The sequence below is a fragment of the Cryptomeria japonica genome, chromosome 7 (assembly GCF_030272615.1).
Source record: "Cryptomeria japonica chromosome 7, Sugi_1.0, whole genome shotgun sequence".
NCBI lineage: Eukaryota > Viridiplantae > Streptophyta > Pinopsida > Cupressales > Cupressaceae > Cryptomeria > Cryptomeria japonica.
In genome coordinates this window covers 762,448,789-762,471,279 of record NC_081411.1, presented here as the reverse complement: position 1 = coordinate 762,471,279, position 22,491 = coordinate 762,448,789, and the positions used below count along the sequence as shown (strand labels likewise).

The window sequence follows — 22,491 nt, the reverse complement described above, 5'->3', positions numbered from 1 at the left end:
AGAGCCTATAGGCAATTAGCCCCGGAGAGTCATCACCCCCTAGCACCCAAACCCAAGGTGCATCAGACTGTCCCAGTAGAGTTGAAAGAGTTGATGGAGCTATAGACTCTTCAGGTGGCCACAACATTGACTGGTGCCATCATCCAGCATGGGACATCTAATGGTATGATGAAAGAATAAGTATCCGGTAGAATACTGAGAGGGGGGGTGAATCAGTATATTGAAAAACTGATACAAAGTTCCCAAACTCAAACTCAATCAAAGAAAGTAAACATATCTCAGTCAAGATCAATATTAATAAGAATACTTGACATCGACCAGTTCAACTGTTATGACAACTTTAACAGTAAACAACTTCAATCTTGTAAACATCAACAATGCTTAATCATAACTCAACATATTCATCTCTCAATGCTTCTACATAACATGCCTTATTAGAAATTAACCACATCAACAAATAAGATCACAACCACAAAAGCATTCACCACTTGACACATGTTTATACGTTGAAAACCCAAATAGGTAAAAACCATTGTGACATGAGACTCACAAGGATAGCTATCTGAACTCTTTTGAAGTTTTCCCTATTAGGAGCCAAGCCTATTAAAGCTTTGCAATAAGTCCTGTTAAGAACTAATTCCGGTCAGGAATCACCCAGTTAAGGGGTTTACAAATATGCCTTGATTAAAAGCACAATACCCTGTTAGGAGTAACCTCGCTGGAGGATTTAAGAATCCAAGCTAAAGGACCACCTTGTTAGAGGATTTAATGAGTAACCAAGCTTGTTAGAGCTTACCCGGTTAAGGGATTTAACTTCTATTATAATTGTTAGAAAACAACATGTTTTCTTGATTTGTCTGAGTAGCACTACATTTGCTTGATCAGATCCTTCTAAGCTTCAATCTGCCTTCACTCAAAGTGCAAATCCATTCACAGGTTAGGCAACTACACACTCAACAGGTTTTCATCAATCTTGCCAACACTCTTTACAAACAACTTCATCTACCTTAAATAGAAATCAATTAGGTCGGTAACACAACAAAAACCTAATTCTCATCATCGAGATTACAAACAAGTCGGTACAATCTTGATCATTAGAAATCATGACAATGTCTTCACTTTTTTCAAGAAAATTACAACCGCTCCATGATCACTGCTTCTTTAGACTTTGTAACTCATCATGCATTATGCATTAGATGCAATCCACTTTTCTCCTTGCCTAGACAAAAACAAACATGCTAAAACAATTTGAACATATCCTCATTCAATGATCACACGTGTCTCCATCATTACCGCTCATCAGATAATAAACCATCAAACTTGATTGGTTAGGGTTTACCGGTTGCATTACATAGAAAGGTTTAACCCTTTACACCGTTTACTAATTCAACTCACAAACTTAACATACTAGTTTACAACATCTTCCACAAAGCTTCTCCTTACCGGTTACTAGCCAATATCAAAAACAACAATATCAGCAATAACATGAATACCATTACCGGTTCAATTGACATCAATGACAACATATCATTAATGCAATCTCTATGCAAAAAACCAACAAACTCAAAATGCCAACAACATCATTAGCACACCCTATTTTATTGGATGATGAGCCATTAGTTCCTCTAGGTGGCGACAAAGAGCCCATTCAGCATATGTGTGTCAGTTGCTCTGGGATATGCTTGGGGATAGATGATGCAACCGGTGTAGCTAGATCCACATCTCATCTGTGCATGATTTGTGGGAGTAGATGTTAGGCCCACATGGCTAAGGATTTCATGCTGACAAATGAGTTGATGGACATGGTGTTTGCCCATCAGCGACAGACATGGGTGTGTTGATTTGAATTCATAGAAATTTATTTATCAGTCACTTTAAATTTGTAATTACATAAATGAATTTTCATTTATACATCAATTTAAATTCAGACAAATAATATGCATTTCAGGATGCAGCAGTGGTATCCCATACTCCTCCCCCAGTTACTACAACTACAACTTCGATGCCTGCGGTATAAATTTTTTAACATGTTAAAATAGAATAGTAAACTTTGAATTCAAAAAAATACAAGATATACTAACTATCTTTAATGCTTGGTCCAATTTTTGGTTTGTAGGTGTTGACAGGGGACCAAATGTCCCAAATTGATGACATCATGCTCTCAGCGATCGATTTTGGCCTACAAGGCTATAAGGTATTGTATTTTGTACAACCCTTTTTATGTATTGTTTTGATGGAATATGCAAGTCATTTCATTTTAGATTTTTAAAATTATGTTTAATATATTATCTGTACTAATATCTCATGTTAATTTATTTTTTTTAGGGTACCCCCTTCGCATCTAGGCCTCATCCTAAGAAAAAGAATTCCTCAAAGACACCAAAACGTAGGAAGAAGGTAATTGAACACATTTTTAGTTGTACAATTGTTTAAAAATGTTGAAATCAAGTATTAGTTGGGGTCTGTAGATTGATTAGTGTTTTTTTGTCTATTTTACATGTACAACGACCATTGAGCTATGTGGATTTGTTGAATGCACCTGATTCGCTCATGGATAAAGAGAGGGTGGAGGTATGTATCTTTACTTTATTTTCTTGATTTCATGATTATATGCACGCGTACATGTGAACTTGTGATATATTATAATCTTATAATTTTTCATACAGGAAATATCCATAACTATTTCATCAATGGCAAGCCCTCATCCGTGCACTGGAGAAGCATCTCAGGATCCGGTACACTTTTGTTTGATATATTACATTAATTATTTTTAACCTACAATACCTATCATTATATTAATTGTATTTCATATTTGATCATTTTTTGTATAGGTAATAGCGATAGTTTCTCCATTGATGGTGAGCCATCCTCAATCCATTGGGGAAGCATCTTAGGCATGGGTACATCATTGTTCTCTATTTTATAGCTTTTAAGTGTTTTTTATATATTTATGCTAGTACATGTATTAATTGTACATTTAATCTACAATAGACCCCTTTGCGGTATGGCCATAACATGGATCCTTTTAAGTATGTCTTAAAGAAGACTCCTAAGAGTGACAAGGAGAGGAGAGAGAAGACATTAGCTCCTAGATCAGACGATGAGGTAATATACATTTCAATTGAAAAGGAATTATAGTTAAATGCATAGTTCTGTGGTTAATTGTGAACTATTTTCTGCAAAATAATTCTAACTTGGCTTCTGAATTGTGGTTTTGCAGCCATCTACAGAGCCATGTACTGCATCGAAGAGGCTTGATTTTAATGATCCACCACAAGTTTAGGATCATATAGTGTTAGTTTTGGTCATAGAATGACCAATACATGTAGGTATATTCTACATTTTTATTGTATATCGATTTGGACATGGCATATGCCACATTTTTATAATACTTGTATTGGCTTGGCAAACATGCCTTTTTTTGATATATATAAATTTTGATATTCGATCCAATAAATGTGTACTGAGTTTATTATTTTGTATTTGTCGTATTCCGTGGCTATCCTTTTTTAAATTTAATTGATCATTTGCCTATGTAATCAACAATATGAATACAAACCCATGTAAGAAAGCCCATGAAGCTGGGAAAATCGAAACCTTACAGGCCCTAGGTTCCAGAAAATTCAACTCCCTCCCAAAATGTCTTAGTGAGCTAACCAAGGCAATTGGCAATGCAGAGGAGATTATAAATGCCAACTGCAACAATTTTACTTGCTTGGAAAACAGAGAAAATGCTACTAATCATAGATTGGATGGTATTGAGAACTTAAAAGAATTGGGGAGCAGAGCCACTAGATCTTGAAGGCTACCTCGGCGAGCATGAAAACCCTCATCCACAAGCTGGAGAGCTACCAAGAGGAAAAGGCTGTGGATGGTATTATTGAGGTCAAAGATGACACCCCTGAGGATAAGGAAACTGGGATCGAAAGAATAACCAGAGCTAGTACTAAAAGGATGCAGAACCAGAGAAAAGAAATAGAGGACATCAAGCAGGCTGAGGAAACTATGGATCAGTTGGACCTGGAAGTGACGGAGATGCTTCAAAATTTGACCTAAGCCTGGGCTTCTGTCGGTCATTTTTGGTTTTTAGTCTATTCTGATCTTTTACTTGTTGTCGTTCTGTACGCCAGTTGTCTTTTCTGTAGCTGTTGTCTTTTGTTTTGCTTTACATTAATTCTTATCTTTTTATCTTCTTTATGCACTAGGTTTCAGGGACCCATCAAAACCGATTTTCTCTTAATCAAAAACAATATGAATATAAACAACAAAAATATATGATATAAAACATTGCAATCGTGGAATATGATTTGATAAAATTTCTAAAATGTTGAATTAACCCTACAAAACTCCTTGTATTCAGTTCATTATTGTGTATTCATTGTATTTGGTGGCTGCCCTTTTATAAATTTAAATGAATATTTGCATATGTAATCAACAATATGAATATAAACAACAATATGTGTTTAGTGCGAGAGCACCCTCACACTCGTAATGGTCAAATTTGGGTTGTCGTGTACACAAAATGATGTTAGGATTGCATCTGGGTGGGCATGTTTACACTAGGAATGCTCCTTTTGTGCATTCCAAAGCACCAAAACATCGAGAGTCATTCCCTACCAATGTGATCTCTCAAGTGCCCTAAGTCCAAAAAATTGTCAAATTTTGATGGACCATTTCTTCCAATCCAAGACACATATGATCAATCCATTTGAACCTATGGGGTCGTGTGAGGCTCCTCTATAATTTACTATCTCGGTTTTTGACGAATCAGAGCTATTTTCAATTGGTAGCATTTTTTTGCCTGCTGCAAAAACCATTAGTTGCATGCAATGCAAAGTTGCAAGATTGGCTAGAATTGATTTGGTTCATTGTGTGCACAAACCGACACCATGAGCACCTCCAGGTGGGCAGGTTTATACTAGGCATGCTCCTATCATGCATCCCAAAGCACTGGAATGTCGAGAGTCATACTCTATCGGTGCCATCTCTCAAGTGCCTTGAGTCCAAAAAATTATCAAAATTTAACGAATTGTTTCTTCCAATCCATGACACATATGATTGATCTGTTTGAACCTGTGGGGTCATGTGAGGTTCCTCTACAATGGCCTATCTCAGTTTTTGATGACTCAGAGCCATTTTCAATTGGTAGCATTTTTTGCCTGCTACAAAAACCGTTAGTTGCATGCAATGCAAAGTTGCAGGATTGGCTAGAATTGATTTGGTTTGTCGTGTGCACAAATCGACGTCACGAGCGTGTCTAGGTGGGTAGGTTTACACTAGGTATGATCTTGTCGTGCATCCCAAAGTGTCAAAACATCAAGAGTCATACCCTACCAGTGCAATCTCTCAAGTACCCTAAGTCTAAAAAATTATCAAAATTTGACGGACTATTTCTTCCAATCTTGGACACATCTGATCAATTTGTTTAAACTTATAGGGTTGTGTGAGGCTCCTCTACAATGACCTATCTTAGTTTTTGACGACTCGGAGTCATTTTCAATTGGTAGCATTTTTTCGCCTGCTGCAAAAACCGTCAATTGCATGCAATGCGAAGTTGTAGGATTGGCTAGAATTGATTCAGTTCATCGTGTACACAAACTGACATCACAAGAACATACAGGTGGGTATTTTTACACTAGGCATGCTCCTATCATGCATTCCAAAGCACCGGAATGTCGAGACTCATACCCTACTGGTGCAATCTCTCAAGTGCCTTGAGTCCAAAAAATTGTCAAAATTTGATAGACTATTTCTTCCAATCCATGACACATATGATCGATCTATTTGAACCTGTGGGGTTGTGTGAGGCTCCTCTAAAATTTCCTATCTCTTTTTTTGATGACTCAAAGCCATTTTCAATTGCTAGCATTTTTTTGCCTGCTACAAAAACTGTCAGTTTTATGCAATGCAAAGTTGCAAGATTGGCTAGAATTGATTTGGTTCATCATGTGCACAAACCAACATCACAAGCATGTCTAGGTAGGTAGTGTTATGATATGCATGCTCCTATCATGCATCCCAGAGTGTCGAAACATCAAGAGTCATACCCTACCGATGCAATCTCTCAAGTGCCCTGAGTCCAAAAAATTATCAAAATTTGATGGACTGTTTCTTCCAATCCAAACACATATGATTGAATTATTTAAAACTATGGGGTTAGGTGAGGCTCCTCTACAATGGCCTATCTCGTTCTTTGATGAATTAGAGCCATTTTCTATTGGTAGCATTTTTTCGCCTATGGCAAAAACCATCAGTTGTATGCAATGCAAAGTTGTAGGATTGGCTAGAATTGATTCAGTTCATCGTGTGCACAAACCGATGTCACGAGCACATCTGAGTGGGCAGGTTTATGCTAGGAATGCTCCTCTCATGCATCCCAAAGCATCAGAACATTGAGAGTCATACCCTACCGGCACGATCTACATGTTACTTGGCAACATTTTTGACAATTTTTTTGACAATAATGATAATTTTTACTCAAATTGTATCTAGACTCAATCTATGACCCCTATGACCCAATAATGACTAAATAATTCTCCATGATTATACAAGAATCAACAATGCTCATGATTGACCTTATCACATCACATAAACTCAAAACATAGTCACAAAACATAGACACAAAAATAGTCACAAAACATTGTCACATATTATTCAAAAATTTGCCTCTAAATATGGTCAAATCAGCTCTTGGCTATTTTGAATATACAGAAAAATGTCTTACAAATCATATCATGGGATTTTATACAAAATTTGGCATTACAATATGTGTGATTCAGCTCATTGCCATTTTAATATACAAAATTTGGCATCTACATATGTACAAATCAGCTCATCTACATATGTCACTCGATCCTGCAACTGTACAACAATCTAGATAGTTTTCAATGTTAGATTCAATGATCAACAGAAAATATCTATGAACCATTGACATACCTGGATTACCTAGACCCATCATAGACTTACACCATCGCACAATTGTTTCTACATCTATCAACTCAGCACCACCTTCATACTTCAATTCTTCTCTAGCTAGGGCTCTTTTTACACATGCTCATGCACCATTGTGCTCTCCCTTACCATGTCCAACCTCAGTGAAATTCCAAAAATGTTGTACACCGCTTGTCATATGCATCCTTGTCAACCAATAAAACATCCTTGCATTCTTGAATTGTACGGTGCAATTATCTGACCATATTAAGTGTCAGTCGTTTCGTATGTTCCTTTCCCTTTAACTATCATAGAAAACTTTAAAGCATCCTTGTACAAACTCTAATGAATGAGTATGATCATCACTTATGTAGAAGTGATACTCTCTTACAACCTTTCTATCCTCCTCTATGCTATCATCTGCATGCATGAATGCTATGTGTATAAAAATAGAAACTTGTGTAGAATGATAATACATAAATTGCACTTCATTTTGAGGTTGTAGTGTATAATTTTCAATGAAATCAATGATAGAGACAATGGTGCCAAGAGGAAATGTGTCCTTACATAACCTAAATTGCTCATCTAACCATCGAGCTCTATGTGTATGCATTATGTACTCATAAACTAGTTTCTCTTGAAACTTTTTCATAAATTCAGCTACACATATATCATTTTTCACTAGCTCACATCTCTTCAAATATTTTCCATCTTTAACTTCATATGTGACTATCTTGTATTTTCCAAAAGAAACTAGTTTCCTACAAATTTCACGTGTGTGCTCTCCAAATGTACGCATCTTGGTAAACGTTGCAAACCACCACATATAGCACAAGAACCTTCCAAACAAGTCATCTTATAATAAATGCAACCAGCATGTCTATTACATAGCACACTTGAAATAAATTCTCTTATTGACTTAGGAGGTGCTTGTATATTGCATTCCTGCAAAACATCACTAGTGTGCAAAGTAGAACAAATATGATGAAAAATATCATAGTGCATGGAAAATTCAATATGCATCCTACAATAACACGTGGTGTGTACATGATTAATCTTAATATAAAAGGTTTTACCATTTCAAAAAATCTTTGAGAAATTCTTATTTGAGGAAACTTTCATAAAATTTAGTTTGAGTCATATCCAAATAGTGTTTGGCATGTAGCTCATGATTTGTAGACCTGATTCACCTTCTAACAACATCTCTTTGGTTGGGAAAAATTCTTGTGTTGTCATGCCAAAAATTTTCAATTAATGTTCTTAGTGCATCAACAACAATCTTGTCTTTGCTTGGTAGTCTACCTAAGAATTCCCAAAGAGAATTATTGTTAGGTTCCTCTATTTTTCCACTGCCTCTTTAATGCTTTACTTAATATTGTTCTACTAGTAATGGTTTAATGACTTACTTGTTTTTCTTATCAAATGATCTTTTTTTATTTTCTCTCCTCATTATGGTTGATGTAATGACACGTCGAGAAGCATTAGAATCTTTAGTAAATGATTTTGAACCAATAGCTTGATATGCATCAAATAGATTTCTCACAATAGTTCTTTCACTGTTACTTTCAGATGATCTTAGGCCTAGAATTTTCATTGTCTCTCTAACATTAAAATTTTTAATCATTTGAATAATTAATTGACATCTTGCAGTTTGATTTAAGTTTTCAAAATAGTTTTGCCATATTCTTTTAACCATTCTCCTACCAAGTTTCTTCATTCATTTTATCGGGCATTTGCTTCAATATATTCTCATCAATGTCAATTAGATACTTTGGTTTCCTACGAATTTATTCTAGGAGGTGTTAACATCGATGCATTATGTACATTCTATTCATCAAATAGAGAAGGTGTATGTTCATCATTTAATTGATTATTCAATGTGGTATCTTCTTCAATTGCATTAGGTTCATATGGTAAATCAAATATCTCTTCTTCAATTGCATTAGGTGCATTATGTTTGTTCGGTATATCGAATTAAGATGTTGAGGATGACATACCTTCTTCTCCCATTGTTCTTATGTCACGTAATTTCTTCATACGTTGCCTTTGTCTTTCCTTTTCAGCCTCTCGTTGTTCCATCGTTCCTCACTTGTTCTTATCCCATGGTTGATATCAGTTGTCCTAAATAGAATCATATTACATATATATGTAAACAAAAGTTCATAAACAAACAAATAACCATAAATATGCATCTTATCGTTATATTTTGAATCAAACTATTAAACAATCACAATAATATTGACAAAAATAATAAGAACAACAATTCAATCATTTAAAATCATGCAAAAACAAAAAATTCACTTACTTCAATGACCTTGAAAACTTCTTTTGAGGCCTTGAGGCTCTTGGGCAAATAAAACTATGTCTAAGTACCCCGTACACGCTATATTAATAATTGCATGCATGCTGCTAGTCCATAAAATGTTGGCAAGCCCCAACGATATTTTTTTTCCATTCTATACTAATAAGTAGTGCGTACGCACTCCTAAGCCTAAAAAATGTTATGTCAGGGTAGCGAACTAATAGGCTCAGTACCCCGTATGCCCCTTACAAGTGATAAGTACCGCGTACACGCTCCTATGCCTTAAAAATGTTATGGTAGGGCAGTGAACTAATAGGCTCAGTACCCCGTACATGCTATTTGTAGTAGAAAAAATGTGAAGGAAAAGGGAGGGAGGGAGAGAGAAGGAGGGGGGAGGGATAGAGGAGGGGAGGCAGAAGGGAGGGAGGGAGAGAAGAAGTAGGGGGGAGGGAGAGAAGGGAGAGAGAGAGAGAGAGGGAAGGAGGGAGAGGGAGAGAGGGAGAGAGAGGGGGGAGAGAGAGAGAGAGAGAGAGAGAGAGAGAGAGAGAGAGAGAGAGAGAGAGAGAGAGAGAGAGAGAGAGAGAGAGGGAGGGAGGGGGGAGGGGAGAGAGAGAGAGAGAGAGAGAGAGAGAGAGAGAGAGAGAGAGGAGAGAGAGAGAGAGAGAGAGAGAGAGAGAGAGAGGGGGGTATGGAGGAAGGGATAAGGGGAGAGAGGGAGAGAGAGGGGAGGGAGAGGAAGAGAGGGGAGAGAGGGAGAGAAGAAGGAGGGGGGGGTGGAGAGGGAGAGAGAGAGGAGAGAGAGAGAGAGAGAGAGAGAGAGAAGGGGTATGGAGGAAGGGAGATGGAGAGGGAGAGAGAGTGGGGAGAGTAGGGGGAGGGAGAGAGAAGGAGGTGGGGAGGGAGAGAGGAGGGGGGCGAAAGGGAGGGAGGAGAGAGGGAGAGAGAGAAGGAGGGGGAGGGGAGAGAGAGAGAGAGAGAGAGAGAGAGAGAGAGAGAGAGAGAGAGAGAGAGAGAGAGAGAGGAGAGAGAGAGAGAGAGAGGGGGGGGGGGAAGGAGGGGAGAGAGAGGGAGAGAGGGGGGAGGAGGGAAGGAGGGAGAGAGATAGGAGGGAGGGGAGAGAGAGAAGAAGGGGTGTGGGAGGAAGGGAGAGGGAGAGAGGGAGAGAGAGGTAGAGGAAGGCACAAAGAGAGAGGAAGGAGAGAGAGAGAGAGAGAGAGGAGAGAGAGAGAGAGAGAGAGGAGATGAGAGAGAGAGAGGAGAGAGAGAGGAGAGAGGAAGAGAGAGAGAGAGAGGAGGGGAAGAGAGAGGAGGGAGGGGAGGGAGAGAGAGAGGGAGGGAGGGAGAGAAGAATGGGTATGGAGGAAGGGAGAGGGAGAGAGAGAGGGGGAGAGTAGGGGGGAGAGAGAAGGCGGGGGGTGGAAGAGAGAGGGGTTGGAAGGGAGGGAGGGAGAGAGGGAGAGAAGAAGGAGGGGGGAGGGAGAAGAGAGAGAGAGAGAGAGAGAGAGGGGGGGGGAAGGAGGAAGGAGAGAGGGAGAGAGAGAGGGGGGATAGGGAGGGAAGGAGGGAAGGGGAAGAGGGAAGAGATGAGAGGAGGGTGAGGGGAGGAGGGGGAGGGAGTGAGAGAGGTAGAGGGAGAGGGAGAGAGAGGTGAGGGTGGAGGAGAGTGAGAAGAGAGAGAGAGGAGAGAGCCATAACGACACCATATGGAGTCCCAAGGGGTCAAGGGTCCTCAGTGGGGTCGTGTGCGTGACCATATGATCCCTTAGGACACCATATGGCCCCTAACGACCACCGAAATAGTGTCCTAAGGGGTAATAGAACACAAAATACCCTTTAGAACACCATAAGGTGTTTTTATGTGTTGTATGGTGTCTCGAGGGGTTATATGGTATCCTATGACCCCTGAGGGACATCATATGGCATTGCTATGGGTCGTGATTGATGTCTAAACGGTCATATGGTGTCCTAAGGGGTCATAAGGACACCATATGACCTCTTAGGAAACAATATGACCTCTAATGACACTTAAGGGGTCATATGGTGGGCTTACAAATGATATATTATTTTAAAGTTATGAATAGAACATCATACAATAAAACATTGATAATTTTAGTTTTTGATATAGCTAAGTTAGACCATTGTCAGCATAAGAGATACTCCAAGCGAACAAACAATGAGCTTCGCTAAAAAAGAAAGTGTAAGAGCTTGACCTAACCCTAGAGTACTGCCTTTCTAAAATATATGATGCTATTAAATTTGCAAAGTTATAGGACTAATCTCGATTGTGACTATAGGAATCTACACACTTTATTTTCTTTCATGGGTATGTACCCTTCCAAGCCTTTTGACAAGTGATGGTCATCAACCGCTGCATGCTTAAAACAAACTTTAATTTCTTTAAGTGACAGGCGTTGTGTAACAACATGGAACTCTTGCATACCCACCACTATCATTTCTCCAGGACATCATCTTTGTTACTCTACCTCTTTCTCTTCCTACCAGTGTTTCTTCTAAAACATATTGTAGGTAACTCTGACTCATCATTTTTGCTTTGTTGACTCTATTTTCCACATCTGCTATGCTCATTAAAAACACATCAAGAAGAATATTGTTTGCAGGTTCCTTGTTGTCATAGTAATGCACCCATGGTTAAATTTCAAACCCTTCTTCCTCCTATTCAATATACACGCAAATCCATCAGTAAATTTTCTTAGGAGAGCATACATGAAAAAAATCAAAGAGGAAGTTGCAGACAAGGAAATAAATTCACTTACTTCTATAGAAGTGTAGACACGGTTGTAGTGGGGTAAGGAGGAGAGGGAGGGAGAGAAGAAAGAGAGAGAGGGATGGGTATGGAGGAAGGGAGAAGGGGAGAGAGGGAGAGAGAGAGGGATGGGGTAAGTGAGGAAGGGAGAAGGGGGAGAGAGAGAGAGAGAGAGACCTTGTACACTCTTGAGAGGCGAAGACAATACACTTATATGTGTGTATATATATACTAATATATTATATATTTATTATACACACACATATATATTATATTTAAAAATTTATATTATATGTATAGTACACATATTATATATACAATATCATATTATACACACACCCAAAATTAAAAAAACATAGAAAGTACGCGCTATTTATAGTAAACATAGCGCATCGCACTTCTTACACCATAAGTACACCATACGTGCTTTTTATACCATAAGTACCCCGTACGCGCTTTTGACATTTAGGCTTGGAAATAGGCTTGGATGACAAAGCTATGGTTTGGAAGTTTGATTTCCCTCCATTTCCTCATTTTTGACGTGTTTTATTTTATCAACTTTGTCATCATCAGGTTTACACTTCATCAAGTGGGTATATCTAAAATTGCCACCATATTTTCACCCATCTTCTAAGCTTTCTATCCATATAATTTTTTAAAAATTTGAACAACAATAACATTTTATTATTGAATTTCTTTTACCAGTGTCTCCATAGTTCTCACAGATATAGGTGCACCATTTTTTTTTAACTTTTGATATACTTATCCAAATTTTAAAAAATTTATACATTATTGTAGTGCACTTGATTCTTTACAATTTAAAAAAAAAAAATTGTATTTTCAATTTGTTTAGTGAAACTTATGATTCACGCACGAATAGGTACCTAATTTTTCAGAATGTGCTCGATTGGAAAAATCATAAAAAAAACATACTCAACAAAAAATTACAAAAAAAATACACATCTTCTAGTCTTCACTCTTAACTATCTTTCTACCAAAGGATTTGTCAAAATACTAAATCTAAATATGACTTTTTGATGTGCACGTCAGACACTATGTTATGTTTTTCAAAAAAAATCAAGGTCAATTTTTCGTGCGTGAACGATTTGACCCCCTTAATCTTATCCAATTTTGAAAGTTTTTAGTAGTTTGGAAACTAGATTCAGAGTACTACAATATTTGTTCTTTGATTATCTTCATATCTTGAGTGGATGACTTTCATAATTTGCCTCCAAGTTCAGATTTACCTAATTTCAGAAAAAAAAAAGTGTCCACTTATACCCCTTTTCTACCACCATCTTTGTGCACTTACCCATTGCTCGTCATGTCGTATTCCTATCTTTAGAATGACTTTTCTTTCCAATTTTATCAAAGGCGCTAGAAACAGTCAATACAACTTGTTTTAAAGACTCATCTTTCTTCTTGGGTTTGACATAAAAGCCTAACTTCTTCACTTTCTGCATTTTAGTCATTTTAATTAGTTGTAACATTAATTGACATTGAAACCCAAATTTCTTATTATAAAAAAATTGTTTAAACAATCTATTTGCATGTGTCCTAATCTATCTCCATGAAACCAAGCTAGGAAGATTGTCTAGCACATCACTTTTAATTTGAAAATATTCATTCATTTCATTATCATTCAAACATGTTTCCTTTTTAATTGATGTTTCCATGTCTACATCCACATTATTGATTTCAAATGTCGGTCGATTTTCAATTTCAATTGGGGTTTCAATTTTGGTTTCAATTTCAGTTTCAATTTCAGTTTTACTTTCATTCGAGGTTTGATTTAATGAGTAACCTGCTTCTACTAAATCACCAATTTGTTCATGAGAATAAACATGGGGCTATGAAGGCATACCTGTATCCAATAATGGATTAGAAGATGCACCTAAATTTGGTTCTACCGTGTTTCCTTCTTTAACATTTATGGTGTCCTCGATGTTCTTGTCTTCTGAAACAATTGTTGAACTTGAAGCTCCAACATTGTTCAATTATTTAATTCTTTCTCTTCTTTCTCGTTGAAATGTTGCCTCCTCTCTATTTGTTGCAATGTCTTTAGTTGTCATAACCTTCGTTCGCCTCTTTTTGCATTGATTTGACCCCATGGCTTAACCAAAATTCGAATTCAAATGGATCTCCTTGTCAAATCGATAGCAAGACAAGAAAAGAGAATTATTTAACAAAACATTCTCTCTGCAGATCAAACATGTTAGATAATGATTGAATAATCATTCAATCATTGAAATTTGTCCTTGTGGGCCAGTTTTTTGCCCAACGGATCTTGTAAGAAACGGACGCCTGTTATTTGAATGAAACAAGTGCCTGTTTTAAAATCAAGTACACGTTTCTAAAAATGGTTGCCCATTTTTAAAAAATAGGTGCCCATTTCACTTTCAACGGTACAAAGCAAAACGGGTGCCCGTTTCATAAAAGTTGGAGCGGGAAACAAACCTCTACCTTGGTTTTGTCTTCGGGTTAGGCTTGGTGGGACCAAGCCTATGTTTGGACCTCCAAAAAAATGGCTAAGGCAAAAGAATATCAGATTTTTGCCTCGGCCTATTTTTTTGAGGGCCTTCCTGATCGAATTTTTTGATGAAATGAAAACCTATTAGATTTCTCAGTGCCTTGATTTCAAAAATTTAAAATTCATAGTGATAAGATTATTTTTATTGTTATTTATTAGTCAAGAGTGGTACGTAAACCTAAAATAATGAGGTTTAGTAAAACTTTAATGACATTTTTGTTTTGAGGTTTTTAGAAAAATAAATATGAAATCAACATATAATTATTTTGAAGATTTTAAAAAAATAATTTAAAAATATGAAATTTTCATCAAATTATGGTGGTCATACACCCAATGTTTTGAAAATGTACTTTATTGTCAATTAAAAATTAACAAAAAATACATATTCAATAAAAAATAAGTAAAAATATTCTCATCAATATTTGGTGGCTTAGGTATCGTTTCCTAGAAGGATTTGTAAAAATTCATTTGTTTGCGTCAAAAATTGGTGGTCATACACGTGTGGTATGGTCCCGAAACATGCATACTAAAACGCAATTTCTACCATGTGGGTATTGAAATAAATTACATAGTTTTAAAGTAGACTCCGAGCTCTACATTTTCAATTGCTGAAGTTTTTTGAGATTCGATCTCTAAGTGCCTCAAATTTTGACATCAAATGATAGAAAATTTGAAAAACAGAGGAAACACTTCCACTTTTTACCCAAAAGTGGGACTCAACTTCTTGCAGCCACCCATATCTCATACATAAATTAAATATGCTAGTCTATGGTCAGTACATAAGCATAAAATCTAACATCTAAACATCCATAAAGATATAATGCATAACCAACATTTATTAAATTGAAAACATCATATCATAGTATCATGATAAAAGTCATCACAACATAGAGTATCATCCAACCACACAAACAACAAAAAAAATCAAATAGAGTCAAACCAGGTAAAACAGAGTCTGATCAAGGGAGGGGCATTACAAATTCACTATACACTCACAAACTTATCATCTAATGAAGTAAAATTCTAACATACATTTCTATCGAGTTTGATAATAGAAAGCTGCTATTTTTAATTTGGATATGATGTAGATTCTAGAATCTTTATTAGTCATCAAGCTAAGTATATTGATGTACTCATTTACTTTTCCAACGTAGAAAATATCAAATGCTAGGTTGATTGTGCTTATTTTGTTGTATTTACTTTACTAGCTTGGATAAAACCCTAAATAAAGCATTGTTTTCTTTATAATCAGATTTGTGCCCTACCTATTAACTCTTCAACAAGTAAAAAGTGTAGATATGTCTATATTTTAATACCCCTTATGATCATCTAATTTATTATTAAAATGATCATTCTAAACTAAATAAGATATAGTCTTATCAATAAAGCTCCTTTATTCAATAAATTATTCAATAGCATAAGTGAATTTAAGGTTTTTATGTCAACACAACAATATTCAAAAAATGAATCAATAGATCAAGGATGCAAAGTTCAAAGAATCAACCAATATAATAAGAAAGACTGAAAAACCTTCTCTTTTTTAAACATATATCCTCCTTTACCTTCTTTCATTGGAATGATTAACTAACTATCCTTAATATGGAGAGGTACACCATCAATCTATATGTGATCTATCAATTGAATGATCTCTCAGTGTCAAGGAACGTTAATTGCACTCCTTATTGGTAATCCCACTAGGTATCTTATTAATTAAACACTAAATGGAATTTCATCAAGAGAAGGAGAAATCATTGTCATCCTTTAAGAGGATTTCATAAAGATGTTTGGTAGGAAAGTCTCAAACTATTGATGAAGTAATTTTCTATCACACAAATTAGTTGATTATATATGTTGCACATATCAATTGGTAAGCTACACAAAGAATTAACTATTTTAAACAAGAGATGCAAAGCATCATGTTCCTGCCATTAGTTCAGAGTAGATAAAACTTGAGATGAAGATAGCGAGGGATAGGAAGAGAGAGAGAGAGAGAGAGAGAGAGAGAGAGAGAGAGAGAGAGAGAGAGAGAGAGAGAGAGAGAGAGAGAGAGAGAGAGAGAGAGAGAATTAAATATAAAATTAGAGAGATACAGATAAGAAGATTGATAGATAAAGAGAATGAGGTAGAGGGACAGATAACGGTAGAGAGGGATAGAGAGGAAGAGATAAAGAGAGCTAAGTATATAGGGATAGGGAGAGAGAGGGGGGGGGGGTAAATAGAGATATGTGGCACTATTATAGAGGGATAGAGAGATATATATATAAGTATATAATATAGGGGGATAGAAAAAGATATAGAGACATAGATAGATAAAGTTAGAGAGATAGGGATAGAAAGAGATAGAGAGAGTAGTGAGATGGATATACAGATATAAAGTAGGAGAGATGGAGTGAATAAATAAGAGGTAGAGATAATGAGACATAAATAGAGAAGGGGGAGGAAGGGAGATAAAGTTAGTGGGGGCAAGAGAGAAATAAGGTGACAGAGAGAAGTAATAGAGAGAGGCGTTAAGAGATAAAGATGGGGGAAATAAAGATAGAGACAAGGGGACACAATAAAGAGAGAGAGAGAGAGAGAGAGAGAGAGAGAGAGAGAGAGAGAGAGAGAGAGAGAGAAGTATAAAAAGATGGAGAGAGCTAGAGCGGAAAATATGGAGAGAGATGCATAGAGACAAAGATAGGGAGGGACAAATAGGGTTTGTGTGTGTGTGTGTGTGAGAGAGAGAGAGAGAGAGGGGGGGGGAGGGAGGGAGGAAGAAAAAATAGATTGAAAGAAAGAGAAAATCAAAGAATTATTAAATTAATTCTCATAATTTTTAATTAATTTTTGTAATTTCATTACAAAAATTCAAACTTGAATCTAAATTTAAAATTAGAATATAATAAAATAAATGCAAAATTAAAATATATCAAAATCCAAATATTTTTAAATTAATATAGTTCAAAAACATATGCATCATATCCATTCCAAGGATGTAATCAGTCACTATCTAGACTATCATTGCATGTAATTCAAAAGTGGCCATAGCCCTATGTTAGATTGCTTAGCTTTACATCATATACAACAAATTCAAATATTAATAAAAATAATGATAAATAATAAGTTTACTAAATTAGTAAATAAATAATTCAAACTAAATATAAATTAACAATTAAAATAGAAATAACCCAATATATCAAAATATAAATATTAATAAAAGTAACTAAAAGTATTATTAAATAATAGACTTATTAAGTTAATAAATAATCAAATAAAATAAATTAATTTTTAGAGTTAATAAAAAAAAATTAAATTTTATACAATAATTTTTTTCAAACGTTACACATATTAAAAAATTAAAAAGATATAATAAGATAATTAAAAAATCAAATAAATGGGGATGACCCCATAATGGCTTTTAGCTTATTGTCAACTTTATATAGTATTTAAAAATTAATTAAAAAAAACTATTATTTTGAAAGTATTTAAAAATTAAAAAAAATATTATTTAAAAATTTAATTAAAACTAGATGATGAGGAAAACCATTTTATTCTATAAATTATTACACATTATAATTAAGAAACATTTAGATTATTTATTTTCTTAGTAAAACCATTTTATTTTATAATTTATTACACGTTATATTTAAGAAACATTTAAATTATTTATTTTTATATTTGATTGGTTTTTCTTATGATTAAAATCATTTTATTTTATAATTTATTACACATTATAATTAAAAAACGTTTTAAATTATTTATTTTTATGGTTTTTCTTATGATTTAAACATTTAAAACTTCAAGATATATCTAATAAAAAGTGTCACACTTGTTATTATTTTTTGTTTATATATCAATTAATAACATTTAAAAATAAACATCTTACAATACAAACAAAATTTCACTATCTCTCATGTGTATGTATTTACAATACAACTATTTATTTTATTTGTATAAATGAAAGAAATTAATAATTTTTATTTACATTTAAACTTTGATATTAATTTTTAATTAAAAATATTAATATTGAATCATTTTTCAATTTTGTATTGACTAAAATCAAAACCTCTTTTGCAAAACCATCTATAACTCTTCTCATTTTTTATGATAAAAACCTTTGACAAGCAGCAAAATGAAGAAATATAACAATCTAATTCTTTATTATAATAAATAATAAATATTAAAGATTCATTTTTAAAGAATTAAATTAAAATGCATACATATATATGTAGTTCTTTTTCAAAACATCTTACAATTTTATAATATTGTTTTAAAACTCATATCCATAACGCTATACGTGCATGTCATCTAAACTGACTTATAATAAACTCATCCAGAGAGACACAATCCGCCTCAAATTACCCCAAAAAAAAAATGTATTCACAGAAATACAATCCTCCTCAAATTACTAATGCTAGAAAGAAATAGAACAGAAAATGAAAATACATTATTGCAATCAAAGTTGATGCAACAATTGTTTGTTGGTTGTTATGACTTTAAACCACTGCTTTTCTGGATTCTGATTTGGATAGCAGTGAGAGTCAGTGATGCAGATGCATTCAGTTGTTGTAATCAATGGACTTCTACTCCCATCTAAACACATCCACTTCTCTTTCCCATCCTCATCAAAAACTCTAGTGCCCAACTGCAGCTGTCCAGAGGAGACTGTGCTCCACAGAGTGTTGTTGGGGGCAGAACATTTTTCTGTCATAATTGCAGGCAACCCATTTCCTTGAGTGGAAATGCAGGATGAACTTCCCATTAGTCCAATTGGGCCTTCCACACTGGCATCATAGTTCCATCTGCTTCTCACACTCTGGCATGATCCTAGATGAATGGTGTTTCCAATGCTGGATTCAACACAGAGGCCTGATGCAGGGTGGTAGATTATTTGATAATATGGCCCTGGAGATAAGTAAGGGTCTGCATTCACCACACAGTAACAAATTTATCAGTTTTCCATTGGAGCTGGAAGATATAAAACTTACATTTAAGATAAGATGTATGAAATTATCTTCTCAAGTATTGAAGCATGTTTTCATGACACTGTTAGTCCATCCTATTATCACCTGTATGAGTTTAACACATTGGGCAATGATTATTCAGCTATAGAAGGTGATCTCAGTTCAGGTGGAGGCAATCTTTATAATAGGATCTGATGTTTCAAGGCAACTGACAGGAAATCTGGTTGTTGTAACAGAATTTAAGGGCCAAGAATTGTGGAACATCAATTCAGATTGTATCTAAATTTAAGAACCAAAGAATATGGAACATTAATTCAAATCTTTAACTAAATTTAAAAGCCAATAATTTACTGGGCAAAATACAACAGTGCGGCGCTAGAAGACGGCCCTCTGATCTGAAAAACCAAAAGAAAATACCAAAGTCTAGCTGTGAAACACGAGAACTCTCAAGAATCAAAAGTGGAAGTTTAGAAACAAAAAGAGGGTGGTGTTCAAGCCTGGAAAAGCCGAAGAACTTCTAATTTACTTCAATTCAAATTACTGGAGAAGAAAGCATAGAATATATATATCATTCACTTTACCTTGAATGGGCTGTTGAATTTCCTTAAGGCGAGAAATAAAGTCAGGATTCCTGATGCGACTCCAGTCACGATTGAAAAAGCCGTAGGTCTCCTCAAAGTCCTGAACGGGCTCCTTGTCCGACCGGTAATAATAGCTCCCCCCCATAGTCCACAGCGCCCAGTCCACGTCTTCCTCCGCCAGAAAAGCCAAGATACAGTTCAAATACCTGTTGTCATTATCGATAGCAATATCATATTAGATTATAAGGTGTGATCTGAAATGATAATGCAAAAAAATTATACACACATATCTAAAAACAGTAATAGATTGTGAAAAACTGATATCTTTAATCTCATAATAGTTCAAATACCTGTTATCATTATCATTCACGTATCTCTGATCAATTCCGAACTCGCTAACAAAAAGTGGTGCCGCAGTACCATTAATCGACGAGGTCAGAAACCCAATATTATCCTTAAACCGCGACGTCTCATTCAAACAAATGTCATTAGGCAAGCCATCATGCCAGGGCACACCGAAGGAGTACCAGTGCCCTTCATACACAATTTTCTCTTTAAAAGGTAAAGTGACTGGTAGGACCGGTAAGAAGCTGAGGATGGTGTCGAAGTGTAGCCCCGAGAGGACAACGAGGACATTTGGGTTGGCCTCGTGGACGGTAGCCGCACCCCGCTGCATGTACTTTGACCACCGTGCCGAGGTCGATCGGTTGCCACGTAGCTCGTTGCGAAGCGACATGGCGACGACGTTGGGCGTGTTATTGAAATGTGTAGCCATTAGACCTAGCCCTCGTTGCCACAATCTAGGGTCGAAGTAACTGTCACCGAAAAACCCATTGCCATCATCCACAGCACAGCACCACTTGGGCTTACTGACATGGTTGTCCAGGATGACCATGACACCCGCCTCCGCAAGTGCCGCCACGATGCTATCGTATGCAGCCACGTGGCCCAATTGGAGGAACCCCGGATTGTTGCGCTCGATTCCCGAGGCGGGTTCTGTCAGATTTAGCTGCGCAAAAGTCTGCCCAACCGTGGCCTCTGTGTAGCTCTTCTCCGTGACCATCTGAATGGAGTAGGTGAGGCGGACACAATTGAAGCCCAGAGAGCTGATGGTGTGCGCTATTGTGGTAACCGGCAACCGGTTGAGACCTTCCGGTAACCCGGGCTCCAGGTGGCCCGGCCAATTGACGCATGCTAGCTTTACTCTCAGCCCCGTTGCCTCGTCCACGATCCATCTGCCACGTGCCCGTAGCGGCAGGCACTCTGCCGGCGCCGCCACAAGAAGCAACGCTATGAGTAATCGTAGCGCCGCCGTTGTCATCGCTGTCGCTGTCATGAAATCCTAAAGATTGAATTTTTTTTTTTTTTGGATACGATTGGATTACATGGACAAATTTCTGCACTGCTGGGGACCAAGATTTATAGTTTACGATTTGCGGCGGTGGGTGTTTGTGGATAAGATGGATGAACTTGACTTACGGTCTTTCGGTATTGTAATTAAGCCGTGGATTGTGTTTAACTGATCTTCCAGATTGGCATCTCTGTCAGTGCAGAATTCAATGTAATTGTCTCAAAGTTTGGTCTTTTTCTGTTTTTATCAACATGCTCAAGATATGGTAGTTGTAACGCTTTTCTTAACTCCAGGAGAGCACAATTTGTGGAGTAGATGTTGATTGAATGCATGTGAATCGCGGGAACTACTTTCTCCATAGTTATGTAGCAGATTTGAAGATGATTTTGAGGAAGGTCATTCATTCAAAACAGTACTGGATATCTTGTGTTTACAACCCAGAAAAGTGTAGTTAACATCAGTTGGTGGCGGCTTAGAGGAAGAAAATCATTTGTTAAGCAGACACAAAAAACATCAATATACTGCTGTTGGTATTTTTTATTTTTTATTTTATTTTCAAACTAGTTTAATTCTGTTTATTTTTTTGTTTTAAGCTCGCAAGAGTCGACAACAGAAACTGGTGCTTAGAAATAACTCATAGTAGGTGACAAGTAGAAGCATTGAGTTGCCAACTTGCTTTGCATGTATCGATATTATATTTTCATCACATTTTGGTTTATTTTAGATTCTTTTCCCTCACGCTTAAGTTCAATGCAACTCAATTTGCGTTGTATCGATATTATATTTTCACCACATCTTGGTTTATTTTAGATTATTTTCTCTCATTCTTAAGTTTAATGCAACTCAACGTGCCTTGCATGTATCAATATTATATTTTCACATCTTGGTTTTTATTTATTAGCATATTTATTTATATTTATTTATTATTTTATTTTTTGTATTAAGTATCATAGTTAGAATTTTACACAAAGGTGTCCCTCATGGGAGTTGAATTTGGGTCTCCACATTGAGAACTCAATGCTTTAACCAACTAAGCTCAACCCCTTGAACTTTATTATTTTATTTTAAAAAATATTATATTATAATTAAT

The 22,491-nt window shown here is 36.0% G+C and overlaps 1 protein-coding gene across 1 annotated transcript; it reads right to left on the bottom strand.

Moving 5' to 3' along the window:
• Window positions 1-18,787: 18,787 nt before the first annotated feature.
• On the bottom strand, window positions 18,788-21,766 carry LOC131030037 (glycosyl hydrolase 5 family protein). The gene is made up of 3 exons (XM_057960718.2): window positions 20,401-21,766; window positions 20,051-20,256; window positions 18,788-19,428 (listed from the first exon to the last, which is right to left on the bottom strand). Exons 1-3 carry the CDS (start codon window positions 21,384-21,386, stop codon window positions 18,962-18,964), a joined length of 1,659 nt encoding a protein of 552 aa, XP_057816701.2. The 5' UTR covers window positions 21,387-21,766; the 3' UTR covers window positions 18,788-18,961.
• Between the last annotated feature and the right edge of the window lie 725 nt (window positions 21,767-22,491).